Source organism: Cyanistes caeruleus, chromosome 12 (assembly GCF_971803275.1).
Source record: "Cyanistes caeruleus chromosome 12, bCyaCae1.hap1.1, whole genome shotgun sequence".
In the NCBI taxonomy this organism is placed as follows: Eukaryota; Metazoa; Chordata; class Aves; order Passeriformes; family Paridae; genus Cyanistes; species Cyanistes caeruleus.
In genome coordinates, this window is record NC_141712.1 from 77,435 (window position 1) to 98,250 (window position 20,816).

The 20,816-nt window shown below is 48.0% G+C and overlaps 1 protein-coding gene and 1 long non-coding RNA gene across 5 annotated transcripts; one reads left to right on the forward strand and one right to left on the reverse strand.

Annotated features, from left to right (window-relative positions):
• Positions 1-365: 365 nt before the first annotated feature.
• Positions 366-2,463, forward strand: LOC111942890 (uncharacterized). The gene is made up of 3 exons (XR_002870733.2): positions 366-437; positions 1,034-1,374; positions 2,056-2,463. It is a non-coding gene; the product is annotated as an uncharacterized LOC111942890 (long non-coding RNA).
• An 8,488-nt stretch (positions 2,464-10,951) lies between these two features.
• On the reverse strand, positions 10,952-16,639 carry LOC111941964 (uncharacterized). Of its 4 annotated transcripts, XM_086847472.1 has the most exons (6): positions 13,535-16,610; positions 13,397-13,448; positions 13,026-13,247; positions 12,686-12,743; positions 12,020-12,375; positions 10,952-11,148 (listed from the first exon to the last, which is right to left on the reverse strand). In XM_086847472.1, exons 4-6 carry the CDS (start codon positions 12,707-12,709, stop codon positions 10,983-10,985), a joined length of 546 nt encoding a protein of 181 aa, XP_086703598.1. In that variant the 5' UTR covers positions 12,710-12,743; positions 13,026-13,247; positions 13,397-13,448; positions 13,535-16,610; the 3' UTR covers positions 10,952-10,982. The 4 variants fall into 4 exon arrangements, 2 of the variants coding, with proteins under 2 accessions (XP_086703598.1, XP_086703599.1); XR_015275329.1 differs by having other exon boundaries at positions 13,397-16,639; XR_015275330.1 differs by having other exon boundaries at positions 11,447-12,375; positions 13,397-16,639.
• Between the last annotated feature and the right edge of the window lie 4,177 nt (positions 16,640-20,816).

The following is a 20,816-nucleotide window of genomic DNA, read 5'->3' on the forward strand; positions in this document are numbered from 1 at the left end:
GTTTTTCTGGAAGTTTATTCTGGTGTTCTTGTTGTTGTAGTTTGTCAATAAACTTTCTTTTTTTTTCCCCTTTTAAGTTGTATGCCTGTTTTGCTCTTGTTCTAATCCATATCTCACAGCAAGATGTAAGTAATTTTCTTAGTTATTGGTTTAAAACCACGACACCTTGGTTTTGTGGGACCCCACAGTATCACAATGATCTCCTTGGTTCGATGAGGTTCTGGATTGTCACAGTGTTCCCCTTACTTCTGCAGTGTCACAATGGCCCTGTGCTCCCTTGAGGCCTTGCACTGTCACAATGGCTCTGTAGTTCCACAAAACCCTGATGTGTCTGTTGCCTTTGTAGGCATAGTGACCTGGTTCAGGAACGGCACAGCGACCAACCCCAGGTCGCTTGGTCCATCAGCTCGCAGACACCAATGTGGTGGATGGCAAATGTGTGCTTTTTATTTGTGTTTATTAGAGAAAGATATGACACTATATAGTCCGGGTTTACAACATCACTTCCGTCTGCTTACATCACTCCCTAAACACTATTGGCTATCAGAAGAGGGGTCTTATCTTTCCGTACAGCACAATATCTTCTGTCCGCCGGACCCTAGCTGCCTACATTTCCCCCCTCCTTATGCTTAACTAAATTGGCTAAAATATAAAAGATACTGGTCATAAAAATTCTACCCTTTTTCTCATTCTATATTTTATAAAAAATACATTGAATAGACTTGAGTAAAAACATAAGATACGCTACACTTAACTAAAAAGCTAACGCATAAGAAGCTTAGGCATAATACCTAAGTAACTGTTGGGAGCTCTTGTTTAAAGCAGTTGCTGACGCTCTACTAACATAATGTCAACTCTCTCTAAGCGGCTTCTGACAAATGACACAAGCCTATTCAAAACACACGGTCCAAAGATTAACACCAGTAAGATCAGGCCCGATCAGGGTGGATACTAGGGTGGTCAGCCACAGAGACTTAAATAGTGATACGAACCACTCTTGTTGATCCTCTCTATCTCTTTTTCTCTGGGCTAGTCTTTCCCTCAATTCAGCCACTGAGTCTCTGACCACTTCAGTGTGATCAGCATAAAAGCTCTTCCCTTAAGGCGACACAGAGGCCTCCTTGCTGCATGAGCACAAGATCTAGTCCTCGCCTATTCTGCAGGACAACTTCAGAGAGTGAGGACAGTGACTGTTCTGGAAAGGAGATAGACCTTTCAGTTCTCTGTAAGTCTTCATCAATTGTCATTTGCTGCTGGGACAGTCCTTGTTGTTGGGTCACAAGGGCGGAGACACCTGTGCCAGCACCAGTTGCTCCCAGGCCAAGCAGCATCGCTATGGTCACACCTGTCACCAGTTCTCTTTTCTGAAGTCGGGTGAGTTTTTCCACCTGGAGGTTAAACTCTTCATCCGAGTGGTACAGGACCCTGGGAACAATCACAACTTGCACACAAAAATTGTTAGAAACACTAAAGTCACAAACAGATAGGCATGGGGTAACTCCGGTGCAGTGGCAAACCCATATTCTGGGTGTTGATGGAATGACCCATTTATGGGACTTCTCAATTCTGGTAACAGCTGCACAGATGTCTTTCTTCACTCTGTTATGCATGCACTACCAGCACATATGCCTTGGCCTGTAACGTGAGTGAGAGTAATGTCTTTTCAAGAGGTGTTCCATTTACACTGAACTGGGTTGGGATCATTTGAGTAGTCAAAGGGGACATTAAGGGCAATGGCTTCATAAAATGGGGGATTGGTATCATAACATAGCCAACAAGAACTTGTAATGTTCAGGTTAGACTGATTTAATGATAAAAAGGCAGCATCTAGCATACAAAAAGATGATGCATAAGGGGTTGCTCCATGCATGTTCAGGTGGCTAAATGGGGTGGGGGCAAGGGTAGTGTGGGCTTTTTCCTTTGGTGTTTCTTTTATTAGGGCATGGTTAGGTCCCACTGACTTGGGCTCTTGAGGTAAAGATCTGATTATTTGTATTACGGCTCCAGGATCTGGGTAGTATCTATGAATAAACACTGACCACATCTTTCCTACAGCCCAACTCACATCGCCTGGTTGTAAAACTGTCACTTTTAGGTAAGTGCAAGTGCCTCTTTCGCCTACCATTCTTTCCAATGCAAATGTGGGACATCAGCATCCATTTGGGGCCTACGTTACTTGTAAGTACACATCACTTTTAACTGGCTCCCACCTACCAGATGTCACAATATTTTCACATCTCCAGTACCCACAAAACCAGCATCCTGGGTAATTACAGTAGCTTTTCCTGGGATTTGAGCTGGGGCACCAGTACATTCCCCACAATGATCTGGATCCAGGTTTCATTTCCACGGGAAAAATGTCTCCAAGCCATACATCGAAGCTGGGGATGCCTGTTACAGTACTATCTCTAATTACTCTGCCTGTTGTTGGATCTCAAAGAAGCCATCAAAAGGGTTGGTAAGGATGGCGTTCGGGTTCAGCCTGCGTTACAGCAGCTAGCCCTAGAAGCAGAATGGTGCAAAAACATCGATATTGTTTGGGTTTTACTGGCGTGGAAGTCTCCGATGTCTTCAAGGTATTTGCCGGCTTGTCACCCTCTTCTGTTGCTAGGGCCTACAGTTTACGAGGACGTCCACAAATCCATTCCTGTAGAAAGAAGCCTACAGTTTTCATTAGCTTTATTCTGGAGGTCTGGTTTAATAGACTTAAGCGGACACCATTTGACTCTACCTTCTTTTCTGACTGCTGCATACCGGCGTCCTGTCAAAACCAATTTTCACCCTTGTTCCCATTCCCCCAGCTCATTTCTAACTATGACCGATGTGCCTTCTTCTAGCGCTCAAATGGCCCAATGCTTTTGGGATTTTGAGGAGATTTAGGGAATTTTGTGGCATTTTTCTGGAATTTTGTGGAATTTTTGTGAATTTTTTTTGATTTTTGTGGAATTTACTGGGATATTTCTGGAATTTTGTGGATTCTTTCTGGAATTTTGTGGGATATTTCTGGAATTTTGTTAGATATTTCTGGAATTTTGTAGAAGTTGGAGAAGATTTTTGGGATGATTGTGGAATTTGGTGGGGTTTTGAGAAGATTTAGGGAATTTTGTGGGATTTTTCTGGAATTTTGTGTGATTTTGAGAAAAATTAAAGGATTTTGTGGGATTCCAGGATTCTGGAAAAAAACGATTCTGGGATCTCTCCGGGACCACCGCATTCACTCCAGGCAGTTTTGGCCGCGTCCCCGGGCAAGACTGGGAAGAGCTGGGAGAGACTGGGAAGGTAGCTGGGAGGGAACTGGGAGGGAAATGGGAGGGAGCCCTGGGAAGGGCGGGACCAACTCAGTTCCATCATTCTGGTGCAGCCATCCCGGTCCATGTGGTCCCGGTCCATGTGATCCCAGTCTCTGGTGCTGATCCATACGGTCCCAGTCTGTGCAATCCCAGTCTGTGTGGTCCTGCATGGCACACACTCCAAGAGTCTGGAATTGCAGTTGGCAGCAAGGAAAAGATGTTCCTGCCCTTGAAGGCAAAGCTCTTGAGAAGGGGCTGAGAACCAAGTGCAGCAAGATCTTACAGTGACATTTCCCTGCCAGCCCCCATAACTTCACCCATGCTTGCTGTAGCTCCTGGATTGGGAATTAAATCAGGAGAGGGTCTCTGGTGGGATCTGCCCTGGCTGCTTCCCCAAAACTCTTCGAAATGCTATGAAATTCCAGGAAAATCCCACAAAATTCAAGAAAAATCTCACAAAATTCCCTAAATGTTCTCAAAATCCCACAGAATTCCAGAAAATCCACAAAATTCCACAAAAATACCACAAAATTACAGAAAAATCCCACAAAATTCCAGAAAAAATCCTATAAAATTATTTATATTTCCTCAAAATCCCACAAAATTCCAGAAAAATCCCACAAAATTCCCAAAATATGCTTAAAATTTCACAAAACTCCACAAAAATCAAAAAATTCTACAAAGATCCCATAAAAATCCCACAAAATTACAGAAAACAATTTTGTAATTCTCTAAATCTCCTCAAAATCCCACACAATTTCTGAAATATGCCACAAAATTTCCCAAATCTCCTCAAATCCTACAAAATTCCCAAAAATAATCCACAAAATTACAGATAAATACTGTGAAATTTCCTAAATCTTATCTAAATCCCACAAAATCTCACAAAAATCCCACTAAATTCCAGAAAAATCCCACAAAATTCCCTAAATCTTCTTAAAATTCCATAAAATTCTAGAAAAAATCTACAAAATTTTCCAAAAATCTCACAAAATCTCCTCAAATTCTCACAAAATTTCAGAAAAATACCATAAAATTCTAGAAAACCCCCACAAAATTCCCCAAATCTTTGAATTATTCCCACAAAATTACACTAGAATCCGATGAAATTCCAAAAAACTCGCATGAAATTCCTGAAAAATCCCAGAAAATTCCACAAAAATCCCACAAAATTATTTAAACTTTCTCAAAATCCCACAAAATTTCAGAAAAAAATTCATAAAATTCCCTAAATCTTATCAAAACCACACAAAATTACTGAAAAAGAAAAAAATTACTCCAAAATCACCCCTAATCCCCCAAAATCTTGGCAAAAATTCCAAAAAATAAAAATAATGACTCTAGAATTATCCCAAATCCTCCCAAAAATCCCTCCATAGCCTACCAAACCCAGACCTTGCTCCCCCAAATGATCCAAATCCCTAAAGACCAGGAACCCCCAAAAACTGGGGGTCCCCCAAATTCCATGCTCCCACCCCAAAAACCCCAAAATCCCTCCAAATTCTGAGGTTCCACCTCCCCCCCAAAACTCCTGTCCCACAATCCCACATTCCCAATCCCCTGATCTTGAATTCCCATCTTCCCTTGAATTCCCAAATCCCCATTCCCCATTCCCAACTTCCCCAATTCCTGATTTCCCGGAATTCCCCATTCCCAACTTCCCAATCCCTGTTGAAGAATGGCTTGCTTTTCCGAGGCCATGGCTCCTTGGAAGGCCTGCACAACCCTGACTTTGAGTTAGCATGAGTCCTTGGCACAACATTGTAACAAATATATGAAGAAGAATAAGTGTTAATAAGACAATGAAGAATGGATGAGAATTTAGGATGAGAAATCTGTAAAATGTATCTTGTGAAGTTTGTCAGGATGTGAATTCTGCAGAATGTATCTCATATAACTGCTTAATGCATTTTATAAGTTCCGCTAAAAAGTATCTTATAGAGCTCGGGTGTTATGAACTGGACCAATAGAAATGTAGAAGTTAACACGTGAAAAACAGCAATTATCCAATCATAATAAAATACAGATCACATGTTACCTTTCCAAAATACTATAAAAATGTAGCTGAAACTGCAATAAAATGGAACAAGTAGCTAACTCATACTGAGTCATCTCTTGACTCCCAAACCCATCTCCTGCAATTGGAGCCCAAATAGGGGCTCCAATTTCCCGAAGAAGCCTGCACACCACCTGAGAACCTTCTCAAGAGGCTCAGCACTGCAGAAATGCACTAAGAATCCTGCGTATTTCAGAATAGGAATTTCATGGGATTATTGTGGAATTTTGTGGGATTGTTTTGGAGATTTGGAGAATTTTGTGGGATTTTTTCTGGAATTTTGTGGGATTTTGAAGAAATTATAATATTTCTGTCAGATTTTTCTGGTATTTTGTGGATTTTTCTGGAATTTTGTGGGATTTTGGTGGTATTTTGTGGATTTTTTTCTGGAATTCTGTGGGATTTTGGGAAAAATTTGTGAATTTCATGGGATTTTTGTGGAATTTTGTAGGATTTTGAGGAGATTTTCGGAACTTTGTGGGATTTTTCTGGATTTTTGTGGGAATTAGAGGAGATTTTGTAGGATGTTTCTGGAATTTTGTGGGATTTTTGTGGGATTTTCAGGAGATTGGGGAAATTTTATGGTTTTTTTTTTTAAATTCTGTGGGATTTTGAGGAGATTTGGGGAAATTTGTGGGTTTTTTCCTGGAATTTCATGGGGTTTTGGGGGAATTTTGTGAGATTTTTGTGGATTTTTTTTTTTCTGGAATTCTGTGGGATTTTGAGAAAATTTAGGGAATTTCTTGGGATTTTTCTGGAATTTCATAGGGTTTTGAGAAGATTTGGAGAACTTTGTGGGATTTTTGTGGGATTTTTGTGGAAATTCATGGGATTTTTGTGGAATTCTATAGGATTTTGAGGAGATTTGGAAAATTTTGTGGGATTTCTTCTGGAAATTTATGGGGCTTTTAAAGAATTTTGTGGAATTTTTCTGGAATTTCATGGGATTTTTGTGGAATTTTGTGGGATTTTTGTAAAATTTTGTGTATTTTTACTGGAATTTTGTGGGATTTTCAGAAATTTTAGGGAATTTTGTGGTATTTTTCTGGAATTTTTCTAGAATGTTGTGGGGCTTTTCTGGAATTTCATGGGATTCCCCCTCCCCTGACTGCAGCAAGGGCTTCAAGCAAAAGAGCAACTTGGTCAAGCACCGGCGCATCCACAGCGGGGAGAGGCCCCACGAGTGTTCCCAGTGTGGGAAGAGCTTCTCACAGAGCCCTCACTTGATCCAACACCAACAGAGGCACTGGTAAGGGAAGTCCTGGTGCCAGTCCCGGAGTGGCTCTGATCTCAGCTCCGGTGCCGGTCTCAATCTTGGTGCTGGTGCCAGTTCTGGTGCTGATCTTGGTCTCGGTCCCGATCTGGGTCCTGGAGATTCTGGGCCCATTTGGGTAATTTTAGGCCCTTTTGTAATTTGAGTTCGGAACGAGACTTTATAGGGTGATTTTCAGCCCCTTTGGACAATTTTTGGCCCATTTGGATGGGCCAAAAATTTGGATTTGTTTTTAGATCCCTTTTTGTGGATTTTAGGGTCCTCTGGCTGATTTAAAACCGAACCTGGCAGATCTCAGCTGCATTTGAGGCCCTTTTGGGTGATTTTAGGCCAAACCGGGCCCTTTTAGGACCGTGCATCAGCTTGGCCACACCCTTTCCCCTCATAATTCTCTTCTTTTCCTTATCCCTGCCCCTTCCCCTCACAGTTCCCGCCCTTTCTTTAACCACGCCCCCTTCCATTCATATCCAGCCTTCTCCTTGGCCACATTATTGTTTTCCTCTGAGCCTCGCCCATCTCCTGGCGCTTTCCCTCCAGCGCATGTGCAGAATACCTGGAAGGGTCTTCGCCCGGGCACTGCCATCTTTGCTCCCGATGCCCTGGCCCGGCTCCAGCATGTCCGAGACCTACAGTGGGGCTATAAAGGATCTATAGGGGATCTATTGGGGACCTACAGGGGATCTGTAAGGGATCTGTAGGGGATTTCTAGGGGATCTACATGGGACATCTAAGGGATCTCTAAGCAAGCTATAGCGGATCTGTAGGGAATCTATGAGGGACCTGTAGGGAGTCTCTTGGGAATCTACAGGGGCTCTTCTGGGGATCTATAGGGGATCAATAGCTGATATCTAGGGGATCCACACAGGGTCTATAGGGGATCTCTAGGTAATCTATAGGTGATCTATAGGGGATAGACAGGGGCTCCATAGGGGTCTGGGAGAGCCCCTGTCAGGCCCAGGGGACTCTGAGGGTCCCTAGGGATCTCTATAGGGGAATTTTGGAATCCTTGAAAAGAATTTTTGAGAATTTTAGGATCTGTCCAGGGAATTCTTGGAAATGTGGGGACCTTTTATGGAATTTTGGGGTTCTGATAAGGTATTTTTAGGGCCTGAAAGGATATTTAGGGGTCTCTTGGGAATTTTGAGGTCCCCTTAAGGAAATTTTTGAAATTTTGGAGCCCTTAATGAGAATTTTGAAATCATTGTATGGGAATTTTTGGGCCTGTACTGAAAATGTTAGGAATTTTGGAGTCTCCATAGGGAATTTCTTTGAATTTTGGGTCCAAACATGAGAAGTTTTGAGATTTTGCTGTACTCAAAGGGCATTTTTGGGGGGTTCCATAGAGAAATGTTGGGAATTTTGGAGTCTCTATAGAGAATTTTGGGTCCAAACATGGGAAGTTTGGGTTCACTACAGGAAAGTTTTGGGAATTTTGGCATCTCTGAAGGGAATGTTTGTGAATTTGGGGTCCTAAAGTGGAAATTTTGGGGTCTCTGCAGGGAATCTGGGGGGATTTTGGGTCCCTAAAGATGCCGGTGAACAGCTGGCCTGAAGCCTCCCAAAGCCCTGAAGCTGATAAGGCTGTTCTTGTGACAGAATGGAAATCAAACACCTTTGGGAGAGAGGGCACGGAGAGGCGGAGGGACTCGGCTGCAGAGAAGGGACGCTGGCCAATCCCTGAGGAGTGCAGACGCGGGCAGCTATTGGTCAGTGGCCGGGGGGGCGCCAAGGTTCCATCCCATCGGGGTCAACCATCGAAAAGCAACTCCTGATCAATAAAGATTGCTCTTACAGCGCAAACCTCGCTGTGTCGTGTGTCCGTCTCGAGTGCCACAGCAGCACTCTGCAAATGGAGCTGCACCTGACTGAAAATGAACGGGACAGAAATCAGAAACTCTGAAAGTTTGATTTCCTATCAAATACAGCCCACCCAGCCAGCCCCACACAATCCCCATCCCACCGCTCCAAATGTGGATTCTACTTCTCCCGATCTCCTTCTGGCCTGGGGTGACTTTGTGATCCTTGGATCCCCAGGTGTCTGTCCTGTTTCTGCTGGCTATTAAGTTCTGCACCTTCATGACTGGCTCTGAGAGCAAAGCAGGGAAAGAAGAAGCTGCGGTTTGTTTGCAGAAATGGCACTCACTGCCCCGCACGCTTTCCCGGCCTGTGTTGTCTGCAGCAGGGACAGACAGCGGGACAGAGCTCTCCTTTGCTTCTAGACACTTCAGTTCAGTCTCCTTTTTAGTTAGGTTTTAGTTTAGTTTAGTTAGTTTTTAGCTAACTGAGGCACAGAAGTTCCCCTGAGTGTTTTTTGCCTTTTTCCTTGGATCTGTTCAAAGCTGCTCTGGACTGAGAACCCAGACAAACCCCGGGAGCTCATGGCTGTGGCCCACAGGGGCCTGGGCCTGGGCCCTTTCCAGTGCCGGAGGAACTGATAAGAGACTGAGTGAGCTGAGCTACACCCCATGGAAAGGACTTTTCTGGATTTGGCATCTCTTCAAACACCAGAGGATTCATTCTTTAATATTATTCATCTTTCTCATGCTTGTGGATACTTTGATTGTTAAATAAACTGCGTTTTCCACTTTTCTCCAAGAAAATATTTTTCATGAAACATTCAGGGGAGGGGCTGCTTTAATTTGCTTGTTAGAGGCACCCCACTGAGAGGTTTTCTTCCAAATTTGCCCTAAACCAGAACACCTTCCAACTCCATCTCACCTGGCGGCTGTGGAACCGAGTCATTTTGGTGTGGGATTGAGACCTCCTGAGGTGGAACAAGCCCTTTTGTGTTGGGATTGAGCTCTTTTGGGGTAAAATGGAGCTGTTCTCAGTGGGATTGAGTTGTTTTGAAGTGACAGATCAATTCCTCTTGGCTTTTGGAGTGCAAAGAGATGGAGATGAGAAGCTGTTGGGGGTTAGGTATCTTTTTAGTTCTGGCTCACCTGTGGAATTTTTACCCATCATTTGTGGGGAAAACCTGATTAGAGGTGGTACTTGAGAAACACAAAGTTTGGCTGGGCCCAGGGGGGAAGGAGAAAGGAAAAGGGGAGGGTGGGCACAGTTTGGCAGCTTCTTCAGCTTCAGAGAAGGACACTTTGGTGGGAGCTGTTGCTGCGGAGAGAAGGGAATTTGCCGTCACCCAGACAGAGCTGCTGCTTCTTCTTCTCCTTCTTCCCTCTTCATTGGTGGCCTCACACCCCCTGTCCTGCCAGGACGTGTGGCAGTGCCAGGCACCACCACGGAGCAGCTGATCCACCTCAGCCACTGACCCGGGATCTCAGCTCATTCCTACTGTTCCAGCTGAGTGTTCCTCAGAGCCCTGCAGGAGCACCAGGACTGCCTGCTGGAGGCGGTTTGTGAAGCAAAACCTCTTTTCCATCCTTTCCCATCCTAGCCGAGAAAGCTGCCACAGGGTCCCTGGTTCTGTTTTGTTGTTAACGCTGTAGTTATTGTTGTCTGTGTGCCTCGTTATACACACTAGTAAAGAACTGTTATTCCTATCCCCAGATCTCTGCCTGAGAGCCCCCTGCGTTCAAAATTATAATAATTCCGAGGGAGGGGGTCTATATTTTCATTCCAGGGGAGGCCCCTGCCCTCCCTAGCAGACACCTGTCTTCCAAAACAAAGACAGATGGGGAGTTTCTCAATCCTCCTTACCTTTGCAGGGCCGGCAGTGCTCTTGGTTCCCCATGCTCTTTTTGTGGGGCCTTTTATGTCTGTCCCCCTCCGCTATGGGGGGGGCGGGAGTTGTGTCTGTGCCCCTCCAACTTAGGGGGATAGGGGATATTTGCTGCCCTCTTTCTGCTTCTGGGAAGCCTGTGTGGGCTTTTTGTCCCCCTCTGATTTGGGGGGTGCCAGTGTTTTCACCATCCTGGCAGCCTCCGGCTGCTCTTTGCACTTTGCCAGGCCAGGGGTGTTCTCTGTCCCCTTGCAATTTGTGGGGCACAGAGAATTCCTGGCACAGGCGGAATTCCCCTCCTCTTTGGGGGGGCTTGCAGTCTCCCCTTCCCCCTCTGACTTCGGGGCCACTGTGGGCTCCATCCATCTCTTATTTTGAGGGGTCGGGTATTTATCTCCCTTCAGTTCGGGGGGCCCAGGGATTGTCTCCTTCCTCCTCCAGTTTTGAGGGGCCTGGGAGTAGTCTCTGCCTCCCACCAATTTGGGGGGACTGGTGCAGGCTCCACCTCCCTCTGATTTTGAAGGACAATCTGGAAGAAAGGAATCAAAAGCTTGACCAAGGCTGAAGGGAACTGAAGTGCTCTGATAACCCCTTTGGCCAAAAGGTTCCCTTAGCTGAAGTTGCTAACAAGGACCAGATTTGCCAGCCCGCAGTGGGTTTCGGGTTGTTTTATTTCCTGGGCCCTCAGTCCTGTGTTGGACACAGGAACTGGGTGCTGCAGAGGCTGCAGAGGCTGCAGCAAGGCATCAGAAATGCCTGCCCAGCACCCAAAGGTGGTAGAAGATCTGCTCCAGCACTGGCCAATCCATGGGGTGCTTGGACAAACACCAGCGGATCAGATGTTGGCATTCTAGGGAGAGAAGGCAGAAAGCAGCGCTCACTTGCAGAAGGCTCCTGCCCAGCTGCTCCCAGTGCCTGCAGAAGCCGGGCCACGCTGCATGTGCTCGGAGCTGCCCTTGGAGGGAGAGCGGCACGGCAGGACAATCACCCCCTCCTTCAGCCAAGCGTGCCACACCCAGCCTGCCACGGGCCACCTGCTGCAGCCGGCCCTTGAGGGCACATGGACGTCCCGCGCAGCTGCGGGAGGGCCGGGCTGGGCTGCGCAGTGCCACCTGCCAAAGCCTGCCTTCTTCAGGCTGCATACCAACCTGGAGAGACCTCCTGCGGGAAGAAGAGCTGCCCCAGCACGATGTCACGCTCGTTCTCAAAGGGCAAGAAACACCATCTCAAACAGCAGCACGCCCAGGGACCAGACAGTCGCCCCATCGCCATGGTAGCAGTGAAGGCTGATCCACTCAGGCGGGCAGTACGTGCATGTTCCATGGGGAGATGGGCAGCGCTGCTCAGGCGCAGGCTGCTGCCTTCCAGAGCCTGGCACCAGCCTCCTGCCAGAGGCAGGGGCTGCAGCCGTGTCCACAACTTCCCCCCAAGGCCTGCCTGCCTCACCCTGACAATGGGCCAAAGCCTAGAAACCATTCTGCAAGGCTGACAAGGCCAGCGGAGCAGCCCAAGGCCTTGTGGGCCTGCCAAGCCGAGGAGCCGGGGCCTGGCTTTTGCAGCCCCTTTCTGTCAGCAGGGCTGGCAGCCGGCTCCTGGGGCACAGCACCTGCCTGTGCCACAGGGCAGCCGGCAGCCAGCTGAATGCCTCACCCTGCGGCCCAGGAGGGAATGGGGCTGTGCAGTGCCTGGCACTGGGAGCAGGGCCCGCGCTCTGGGCTCACCTGCAAACTGTGTGCAGGCCTGCTCCTGGAGGAAGGTGCCACAACTGAAGTCGATGAGCTTTAGTTTGCCAGTCTCCAGGTTCACGAGGAGGTTCTCCGGCTTGATGTCCCAGTGCAGGACGCTGCAGGCGGTGCAGTGCCACACGGCCTCCAGCACCTGCCAGAAAAGCCAACACGCCGCCTCCTCGCTCAGGAACTCTTTCTCCAGCAGGACATGCAAGAGATCCCAGATGCTCCATCACCAGCACGAAGATGTCAGGCAGCTCGAGCCAGTCAAGGAGCTGGATGATTCTGCGGCAGCCGAAGCCCACCTTCTCCATCAGCACAATCTCCATGGGAACATGGGTGCCGTCAGGCTGTGAGGATGAAACAATGTTTCCATCACAGGGCCTGATGCTCCCCTGTGGCTGCAAGGCCCCGGCCCGGAGTGCGCCAGTGCCACCTTGGGCAGCCTCCCTGCTGCTTGACATTCCTCCCGCCTGGGGGCTGATTTGGAGGTGGCCCCTGCCTGGACCCACCACCGCTGTTTGGCATCCCCGGGTCTGCTATGCTGGGCCTCGCACGCTGAGCCCACTCCCCGCTGCTCCCAGCCATGCCCTGCCCTCAGTCCCGGCCTTATCCCTATTTGCCACGGCCCGCTCTGTCCCGCTGTCCCCGCTCACTCACCAGCTCGTCCCACTGCAGGACCATGTCCCAAGCCACGTGCTTGATGGCCACCTGCAAGCTGTGGAGAGAGGGGGGCTTGAGACTTGCCCCGTGCCGCCCCCAGCCCTCCTGCCACGCCCGGCCATCCCAGCCCGTTACTGGGCTCCCTTCTGAGAGGCAGGTCCCCGAGAAAACGGTGCCGAAGCCACTCCTCCCTAGCTGTGGGCCCAGCTGGTACAGCTCCCACAGCTCCTTCTTGTGCCCTGTGGCCAAGACCGAGCCATCAGCCTCGTGCCCAGGAACCCCCCTGAGTGCCTGCCAGTGCAGCAGCCCCAGCCAGTGCCGGCCACTTTGCTCTCACCTGCTTCCTGCTGCGCGCCAGGCAGCGGCCACTTGCTTGCAGCTGTCGGGCTGGTGAGCGACAGAGCTGGGCCAGGGCAGGGCGCAGAGGTGGCTGCAGGAGCCCGAGTGGAGCCAGGCAGAGTGGCACTGTCACTGTCCCTGGCGTCCTGGGCTGGACTCTGCTCTTGTGGACGGCCGGGGCTACAGCCCGAGGCTTCGCACAGGGGGGTCCCAGGAGCAGCTGCAAAGCAGAGAGGGGTTGTTTGAAGCCCTGGCATCAGGGTCTTCAGAAAACAGCCAGCAACTAGGCTGCTCTCAGAAGCCCTGGCCTAGCCTGGGAATGTCCCTCAAGAGCCCCATGGGAGCCTCAGACATCTCCTCAGGTCTCACCTGCTGGTACAGAGGCCCTGCTGGTAGTCGGTGGCTGCATGGGATCAGTTTCCTGGAGATGGAGGAAACTCCCTGGTCAGGAATTGTCTCCTCCACCAGGCACGGGCTGGTGCTAGCTGGCATGTCCAGCACCGTCACCTGGGAGCTGTGGTCCGGCAGCTCCTGGCTCCAGGATACTAGCTGCTCCTCCACCTGCTCCTGAGATGCCTCTCCTGGATCAGGCTGAGCTCCCACTTGGACCTGTGGGTTTTCCCAGGCATGCCAGTGGTCAGGGTTGCGCCTGTGTTTTTGAGGTCCAAGGGTCCAAGGGAGCTGGGAGACCTGTCCCTGGGCTCTGCACCTTCTGCAGGCTGACAGGTCTGACTGAGCCTCTCTGAGGGATGGAGGCTGTCAGAGATAGCAGAGGCTCCTGGCACCATGGACATTCTCTGACAGCCTGAGCTTCTTGCATGGATGGAGGGTCTTCTCTGCTATGCCATCCTTGCAAGGGTTGAGGCTCTCCCATGGATGGTGAATCTTGCCGGGAGCAGCCTCCTGAAGGGATGGTGGCTTCTGGAGAAGCTGGGTGAGCCACAGCAGGGCAGGTGGCCTGTAGAAGTAAGGCCCGGCGCTCGGAAGATAACGGAAAGATAGTAACCCCCCCCCCCCCTCTTTGGTATGGTAATGCCTTCTGCAATTAGCCAATAGCACCTAGCTGTGATGAAAGCAGATGGGAGCAACACAGTGACCCTAAGTTATAAAATGTCAAATTCTTCAGCAATAAACGCCATTGTCTCCATCCATCACATTAGTGTCTGTGGGTAATGGACCGAGTGGCCTGGGGAGACCACCGTGCTGTTCCTTGAACCAGGGTGTTTGCCTTGCTTAAAAGACAACATTTGGTGCCGGGAAGAAGTGGGATTCAAACATAGAAAGCGAGGATTATCTGGAAAACGGGAGCGGCGGTCAGGACCGGCTCGACCAGTCCTGGCAAGGGAGACGTCCCTACGAAGATGGAATAATTGATAAAGGTTGTATCTGAATTACATAAACAGTGGGGAATAGATTGCAAATCTAAGGATTTTACGCTTGCTATTGCAAGGCTTTTGCATATTGGGGTTATAGAGCAACCAGTGGAGATTCTCCACCCTGAGGTGTGGGAGAAATGTACCAGAGCTCTCGCTAATGAAACTATAGATTTGGGTAGTATGAAACATTTTAAGTCATGGGGTAAGGTCTTCAAAGCTTTGAAAAAAGCTAGACAAAAAGCAAGAGACCTGGACGGTGGCAAAAAACTGTCTGTTGGCCACCCCGAAACTGGGAGTTAGTGCTACTACACAGACTTCAGAGCCCCCAGACAAGAGCAGCTCAGCTGAGCCGAAGGGGACACAAGAGGGCGATACGTCCCCTCAATCCCTGAACCCTGATCTGCTCTCAAACGAACAGCAGAAAGCAGGAGATTTTTGGAGAAAGTTAACAGAAGAAGCCAGAGATGTTGCAGAGAAAGCCAGGGGGGAAGCATCCCCCCAGGGGCTTAAAAATGGCGCTGAGCAAAAAGACATACAGCGAGAAAGAAATATCTTTAGTGAAAACAAAGAAACAAAGAACAAATGCTGGCATTGAAAGATGAACATAGTCGGGGGTTGGGAGAGATAAGGAATGTGAAGAAGAAGGTTGCAGGCGAGGTGTAAAGAGGGAGAGGGAAAAGAATGTGAGGGAGAGTGAAAAGAGAGGAGGGTGGAGCAGAGGGAGGAATGGAGCGTGGAGTGAAGGGTGAAGTGAAAGGTGGGGTGAAGGGCGGAGCGAAAGGTGGGGTGAAAGGTGGAGTGGAGGGTGGACTGAAGGGCGGGGAGAGCCAGGAACAGCCTGCCCACAGGGGTGGTAGGCGGGGTCGGAGCCCAACAAAAAGGCACGGGAAACAGGAAGTAGCTAGCCAGTCGAGCTCTGACTCTGATTGGGATACGAGAGAAGACAAATGGTCGGAGGCTGAGTCCTCAGAAGAGGAAACAATAAAGATAAATAAGAATACCCCCCTCCACATTAAAAAAAAACTGAGAGAGGATACCCCTCTCACAGACAGGGGTCAGATAAGAGCAGCATACGCCACCTGGGTCCCTCCAGACGCGCTAGCATTCCCAGTCTTGGTGTCTGAGGGGGGACAGAGAGTTTACTCACCAATAAATCCTAAAGAAGTTAAAACGATTGTTAATGCAATTTCAGAAAAGGGCTTATTTCTGCCATGGTCACCTCCCTTATCGATGGTCTTTTTGGAGGTGACGACCTGCTCCCTTTTGATATAAAGCACACTTGCAGATTGTTTTTCGATGGGGCAGGGATGATTGTTTTTAAACAAGATTGGGAAGACAACTGTGCCAGATACCTAGCCCAAATAACTGGGGCAGACCATCCACTACATGGCTCCAGCCTGCCGCGGTTAATGGGCACAGACCCAGCCATGGTTACACCTCAGGCACAAGCTCGGGGTATGTGGGCCCACGAAGTTATGACAACCACTTGTGCGGCCAGAGAAGCTATTCACTCGGCCTCTAGAGTTGTTGCTAAGCCGTCACCGTGGTCTACCATAAAGCAGTTGACTCCTCGGCCCTGCCCCCAGAGGCAAAAGGCCCAGTCATGGCAGACTGCTTGCGTCAACAATGCAATTCGACAACCAAGGAAATCCTCCGATCATTACCGGCAGGGTCAAATATCGCAGACATGATTAAGCATGTCACGAGGGAGGAACAGGTAGCTCTGATTCAAACTGCAGTCTGCACAGCAATTGCTAAAGCGATGGCGTGTTTCAAATGCAACCAAGCAGGTCATGTTGCTGCAAATTGCCCCAAAGAGGGGGGGGCCCTAGCAGCGCCCACCTCGCAGCAGAACCGATTTAAAGGGCCATGCTGGGCTTGTGGGAAAAAGGGGCACCTTGCCAGAGAATGCAGATCCAAGGCTCAGGGAAACAGGAAGGGGGAGAGAACAGCGGGGCTGCACACATTCCTCTCCCACTTGTGTTGCGAGGCGGCCCAGTTATGCCAATCCTGCAAGGACAGAGATGCTCCCAAATCCATTACCCCCCTGAGAGGCAGCCACTTTCATGACTCAGCCGGTTACTCAGCCAACCCTGCCTTACCTGCCTCAGGGGCAGCAGGGATCACACTAGGGGGACATGACCCCAGGGTGGCCCTGGCAGTAAGGTGTGACAACCCGCCGGTGGTATGGGGGATCTGCTCCCTTTATGACACCTCAGGTGATCAAAGTATCCCCTCTGGATCTATCAGTGTTCCTTTTCTAATTGATACTGGGGCAGATGTCACAGTCGTTCCAGAGACAAATTGGCCTCTGCTCTGGAAACTAGAGGATGCCCCCATGGTAGGCAGGGTTGGAGGGCTGCCACGGGCTTGGAGAAGCGCACAGCTAATAGCCATTACACTCCACACAGAAAAAGGGCCAGAGAAAACTATTGCCCTCTTCCCATATGTCATGACAGGAATCCCAGCCCTGCTAGGGAGGGATGTCCTAGCCTTGCTAAAAGCCAGGGTGACAAATTTACCGTAAGGGCCACTGCCGCGTACCCGCTGTCACCAATCAGGCTTTCTTGGAAATCATTCGACCTGGTGTGGGTCGAGCAGTGGCCCCTGTCCAAGCCTTGATTAGATGCCCTTCTTGAGTTAGTTAACCGTGAATTACAACAAGGTCACATAGAGACATCTACTAGCCCGTGGAATACCCCAGTTTTCGTAATCCCTAAACGATCCAGAGAAAGGTTTTACTTCCTCCACGATTTACGTGAAGTAAATAAGAAAACTCAACCCATGGGTATTCAGAGACCGCCAGCTATTCACCAGTCTTCACAGAAGTAATTGTGAATGCCGTTTATTTCTATCTTTAGCACACCTTTTATAGGGTTCTACAGGGTCCACAGGCAGAGTAAGCTACTATTGGCTAACACACACAGTTTACATTTTTTCTCCTGCACACAAGGATATTGTTTTGCTTTACTCTCTCTTCTGCATGAAGGTTTCAAGGATTTTAGCCCTCAATATCACAACTTATTTCAAAGGCTGGTTTGTGCATACAGGCCTTTACTAATATATAAAATATAGCAACACAGCAGCATTAACGTGGCATCTCCCTGACACTGAGATTTATGTCACAACTTTTCATCAAAAGCAGCAAAGAAATGATTCCCACTGGGTCCCAGACAGCTCCCTGGCAACTTTGTGCTGCTGCAGCTCCAGCACCAGCCCTGGTGCACAGGAATTTCAGGAAAAGACACACAGAAGGAATCAGCCATTCCCAGAGAATAAACATCTGTTTGCATGGCCCAAATCCCCACAACACTGCAGACGGTGGTGACCCAGACTCTGTATTTGCACTTCAGCCTCTGTGTCTCACTTTTCCTCTCACTAAAGTCCTCCCAGTTTCCCTCATGCTCAGATTCCCAAGAGAATTCAAAGCAGCATTAGGAGCAGGGATAGATGATGGGAGCTGTCCCAAGGCTCAACCAAATTTCTCAGGCCTGACAATTCCAGCCAAGGACAGAGGAAAATCCTGCATGAAAGAGGTGTGAAATCAAAGCATCAATCAAATTTTGGTAGAATGAGAGAAGCTGAAGAGGTTTTCAATGTTTGCACCAAGATTAGCAGCTCCAGGGAAAGGAGGGATGCAACATTTTCCCCACTGTAACAGGTCTGTGATGCAAATTGCATCTCAAATCCTTCTCCCCAGCTCTGGGACTTGTTCAGCCCCCAACATGGTGCTGAATTTTTAAAGCAAGGTGGAGGCTGGTCAGAGGGGTGTCTTGCAAATCAAAATCACAGAGGACAGCTTGGAAGCAGCAGCCAGAGCAAAGAGAGGCAGAGCCTGGCCCTGGGGTGCAGCACAGCCACACAACACATGCCTGAAACTCTGAGAAATTAAAGACTTTTCCACAGGAGATACAGAAGGTACTTTATGGAATCCTGCCTCCTTCCCAATGCATCAGCATGCAGGAGAACACAAGGATGAAGATGACAGCACCTTCTGCTGCTGCTTCCATCTCCTGAGTCAAATCTCACCTAAATCTCTCACTATTGGGCATTCCCAAAGCCTCAGATTCACTCAGTCCTTGCAGGATTTCAGTGCTGAGGAGCATGAAGGGAGATAAAGGCACTTGCAGAGACCAGAGATGCATTTTCTGCCTGAGGTGCATTTCACTGCTCAGCTTAGTTCTTCTAAAATCATTCAAATCAGCCCCTTGGACAGCACCAAGCCAGTAGCAGAACATCAGCATCTGAAAATGCTTGGAAATGCCATTCTTTGATATTTCTGTCCAGCTCTCCCATTTCATAGTGCCATTGCAGGGGTTTATCCCATCATTCAGCACTTGCAGCAAGTCTTGGCAACCAGCTTCAAATGGTTTTTTAGTGCTGAGCAAATAAGAGGCAATTTTACTTTGTCTCCAGTGAATGAAATTTCACCTAAATCAGATGAACTCTGTGTTCTGTCATTGGCCAGGCACTAACTACTGCCAGCTCCCCCCAGGCCTGGATGTCAAACTGCCTTCATATTGGAAAGTTAAATTTATTTGGTTTTATGTACAAGATTATTCTGTCTCCAAATCATTCGGATCCATAGAATTGCATTTCCAAGGACTAAACTCAGAACAGCCACAAAGAGCACAAGAGGCAGGAAAAGAAAGAAAAACAGAGATTTCTAAGGAGATGGAAATTGAATGCTGAGTTTTTCCCATTACAGGAAGTTTCATCAATTATCACCTGCCAGCTCCTTGCCTTCACTTGTGTGGCTACCACTGAATACACTCCCAGACAAGAAAATGTTTGTCCTACTGAAAACTGGGGCTAGAAGTAGAAAAAGGCTCAGCTATCTGACTTCAAAGACAACATCATGAAAAAAGCTGCCTTATAATATAAAGATATGATGGGCAGCAGGAATGGCTGAAGCCAGCAGAAAGAAGTCCATGAACTATTCATGCTACAAAGATTTCTGACAAAACCCCCAATAAGCCAAAAACAATGTTTTGTCTGGCACAGCTGATAGGAGCCCTGTGCATTTAATTTGGTCATTGGCAGCACATGGAGATTGGCTTTAAGCTTCTTTGATCCACTACTATTTTATTTTATTTTATTTTATTTTATTTTATTTTATTTTATTTTATTTTATTTTATTTTATTTTATTTTATTTTATTTTATTTTATTTTATTTTATTTTATTTTATTTTATTTTATTTCATTTCATTTCATTTCATTTCATTTCATTTCATTTCATTTCATTTTTTCCACCCAGAAAATGTAATTGCTTCTACTCTTTGGGAAGAAATTACTGCTTTGAATGGTTCAAGGCAAAGAGTTTCTTCCCATACCCACTTGTAATCAGTCACCAAGAGAAATATTTTCTCAAAAGATCTCTTAAAAACTGAGTTACTTTCAACATAAATAACTTGGTGATTTTGCTCCAAATGAGAAGGGAATTGAATTTGGCTCCCTCAGCTTAAAAAGAAGTCTTTCTTCCCAGTTCTTCACCAAGAGGAGCAAAACACTTGGTTGCAGCAAACTGAAGGGAAGAAGAAGTTTCTTTCCCCCTGAGCTGCACAACAGGAGACAATTTTGTTGCCAAGAGGTGACAAAACCCAGCCAATTTCCAGTTATTTTAGTTTAAAGGAAAAGCTCCAAGGATCATAGCTGTGGGAGACACAGAGTGGGAGGAGCAGGGGATCTGCTGGGGGGTTTTGGGCTGGGGCATAGATTAAAGAAGTGTTGAAGTGAAACCCGTCAGAGCTCAAGACTTCATCCCGCAGAGGAGAAATTGGATTTGACCCAAATGCCTTTCAAATCAAAAAAACATTGAGGCATTTCCCCAAGCTCTGCTGAGCCATCAGGTAAAACCCAAAGCACGCTGTGCGACCAGAGCAGCAGCTCCCTGGCCTGGGGACAGGGATGCTCCCTTGGGAAGCCGCCTGCAGCACCCACGGGATTAGCAAGATCTTTTTCTAAAGACCCCACCATCCAAAAAACTCTACATTCAAAGCCTTTCAATTGGGGTTTCACTTCTCCATCTGTCTCTTGTCACTAGACAGCTGCTTCACTTCAACACCCTTCTAGATGGGTACAAATTCTCTCCTAATTTCCAGCCTAAACAGGAAGTAACTTCCATTCATCCTTCTGCAAGTACTGGCAGCTTGTACCTGCTCTGCTCTTCCTCTCCTGCTGTGCATTTGTGCACATAAAGTGCCAAGAGTGTTTCCTTGTTTAAATGATGCCATTTTTCCTTATTATTTCCTTCCCATATAGTTGCACAGATTTGGTGCTGGCTCAACTCTCAGAACATTGACAGCACAAAGTCGAGTTTTCACTAGACTAGAAGCAACTTCTCCTTCACTAGACTAGAAGCAGCTTCTCCAACCTTGGCACCTGTTGCAGTCTGCAACCTCAGGATCTCGTCC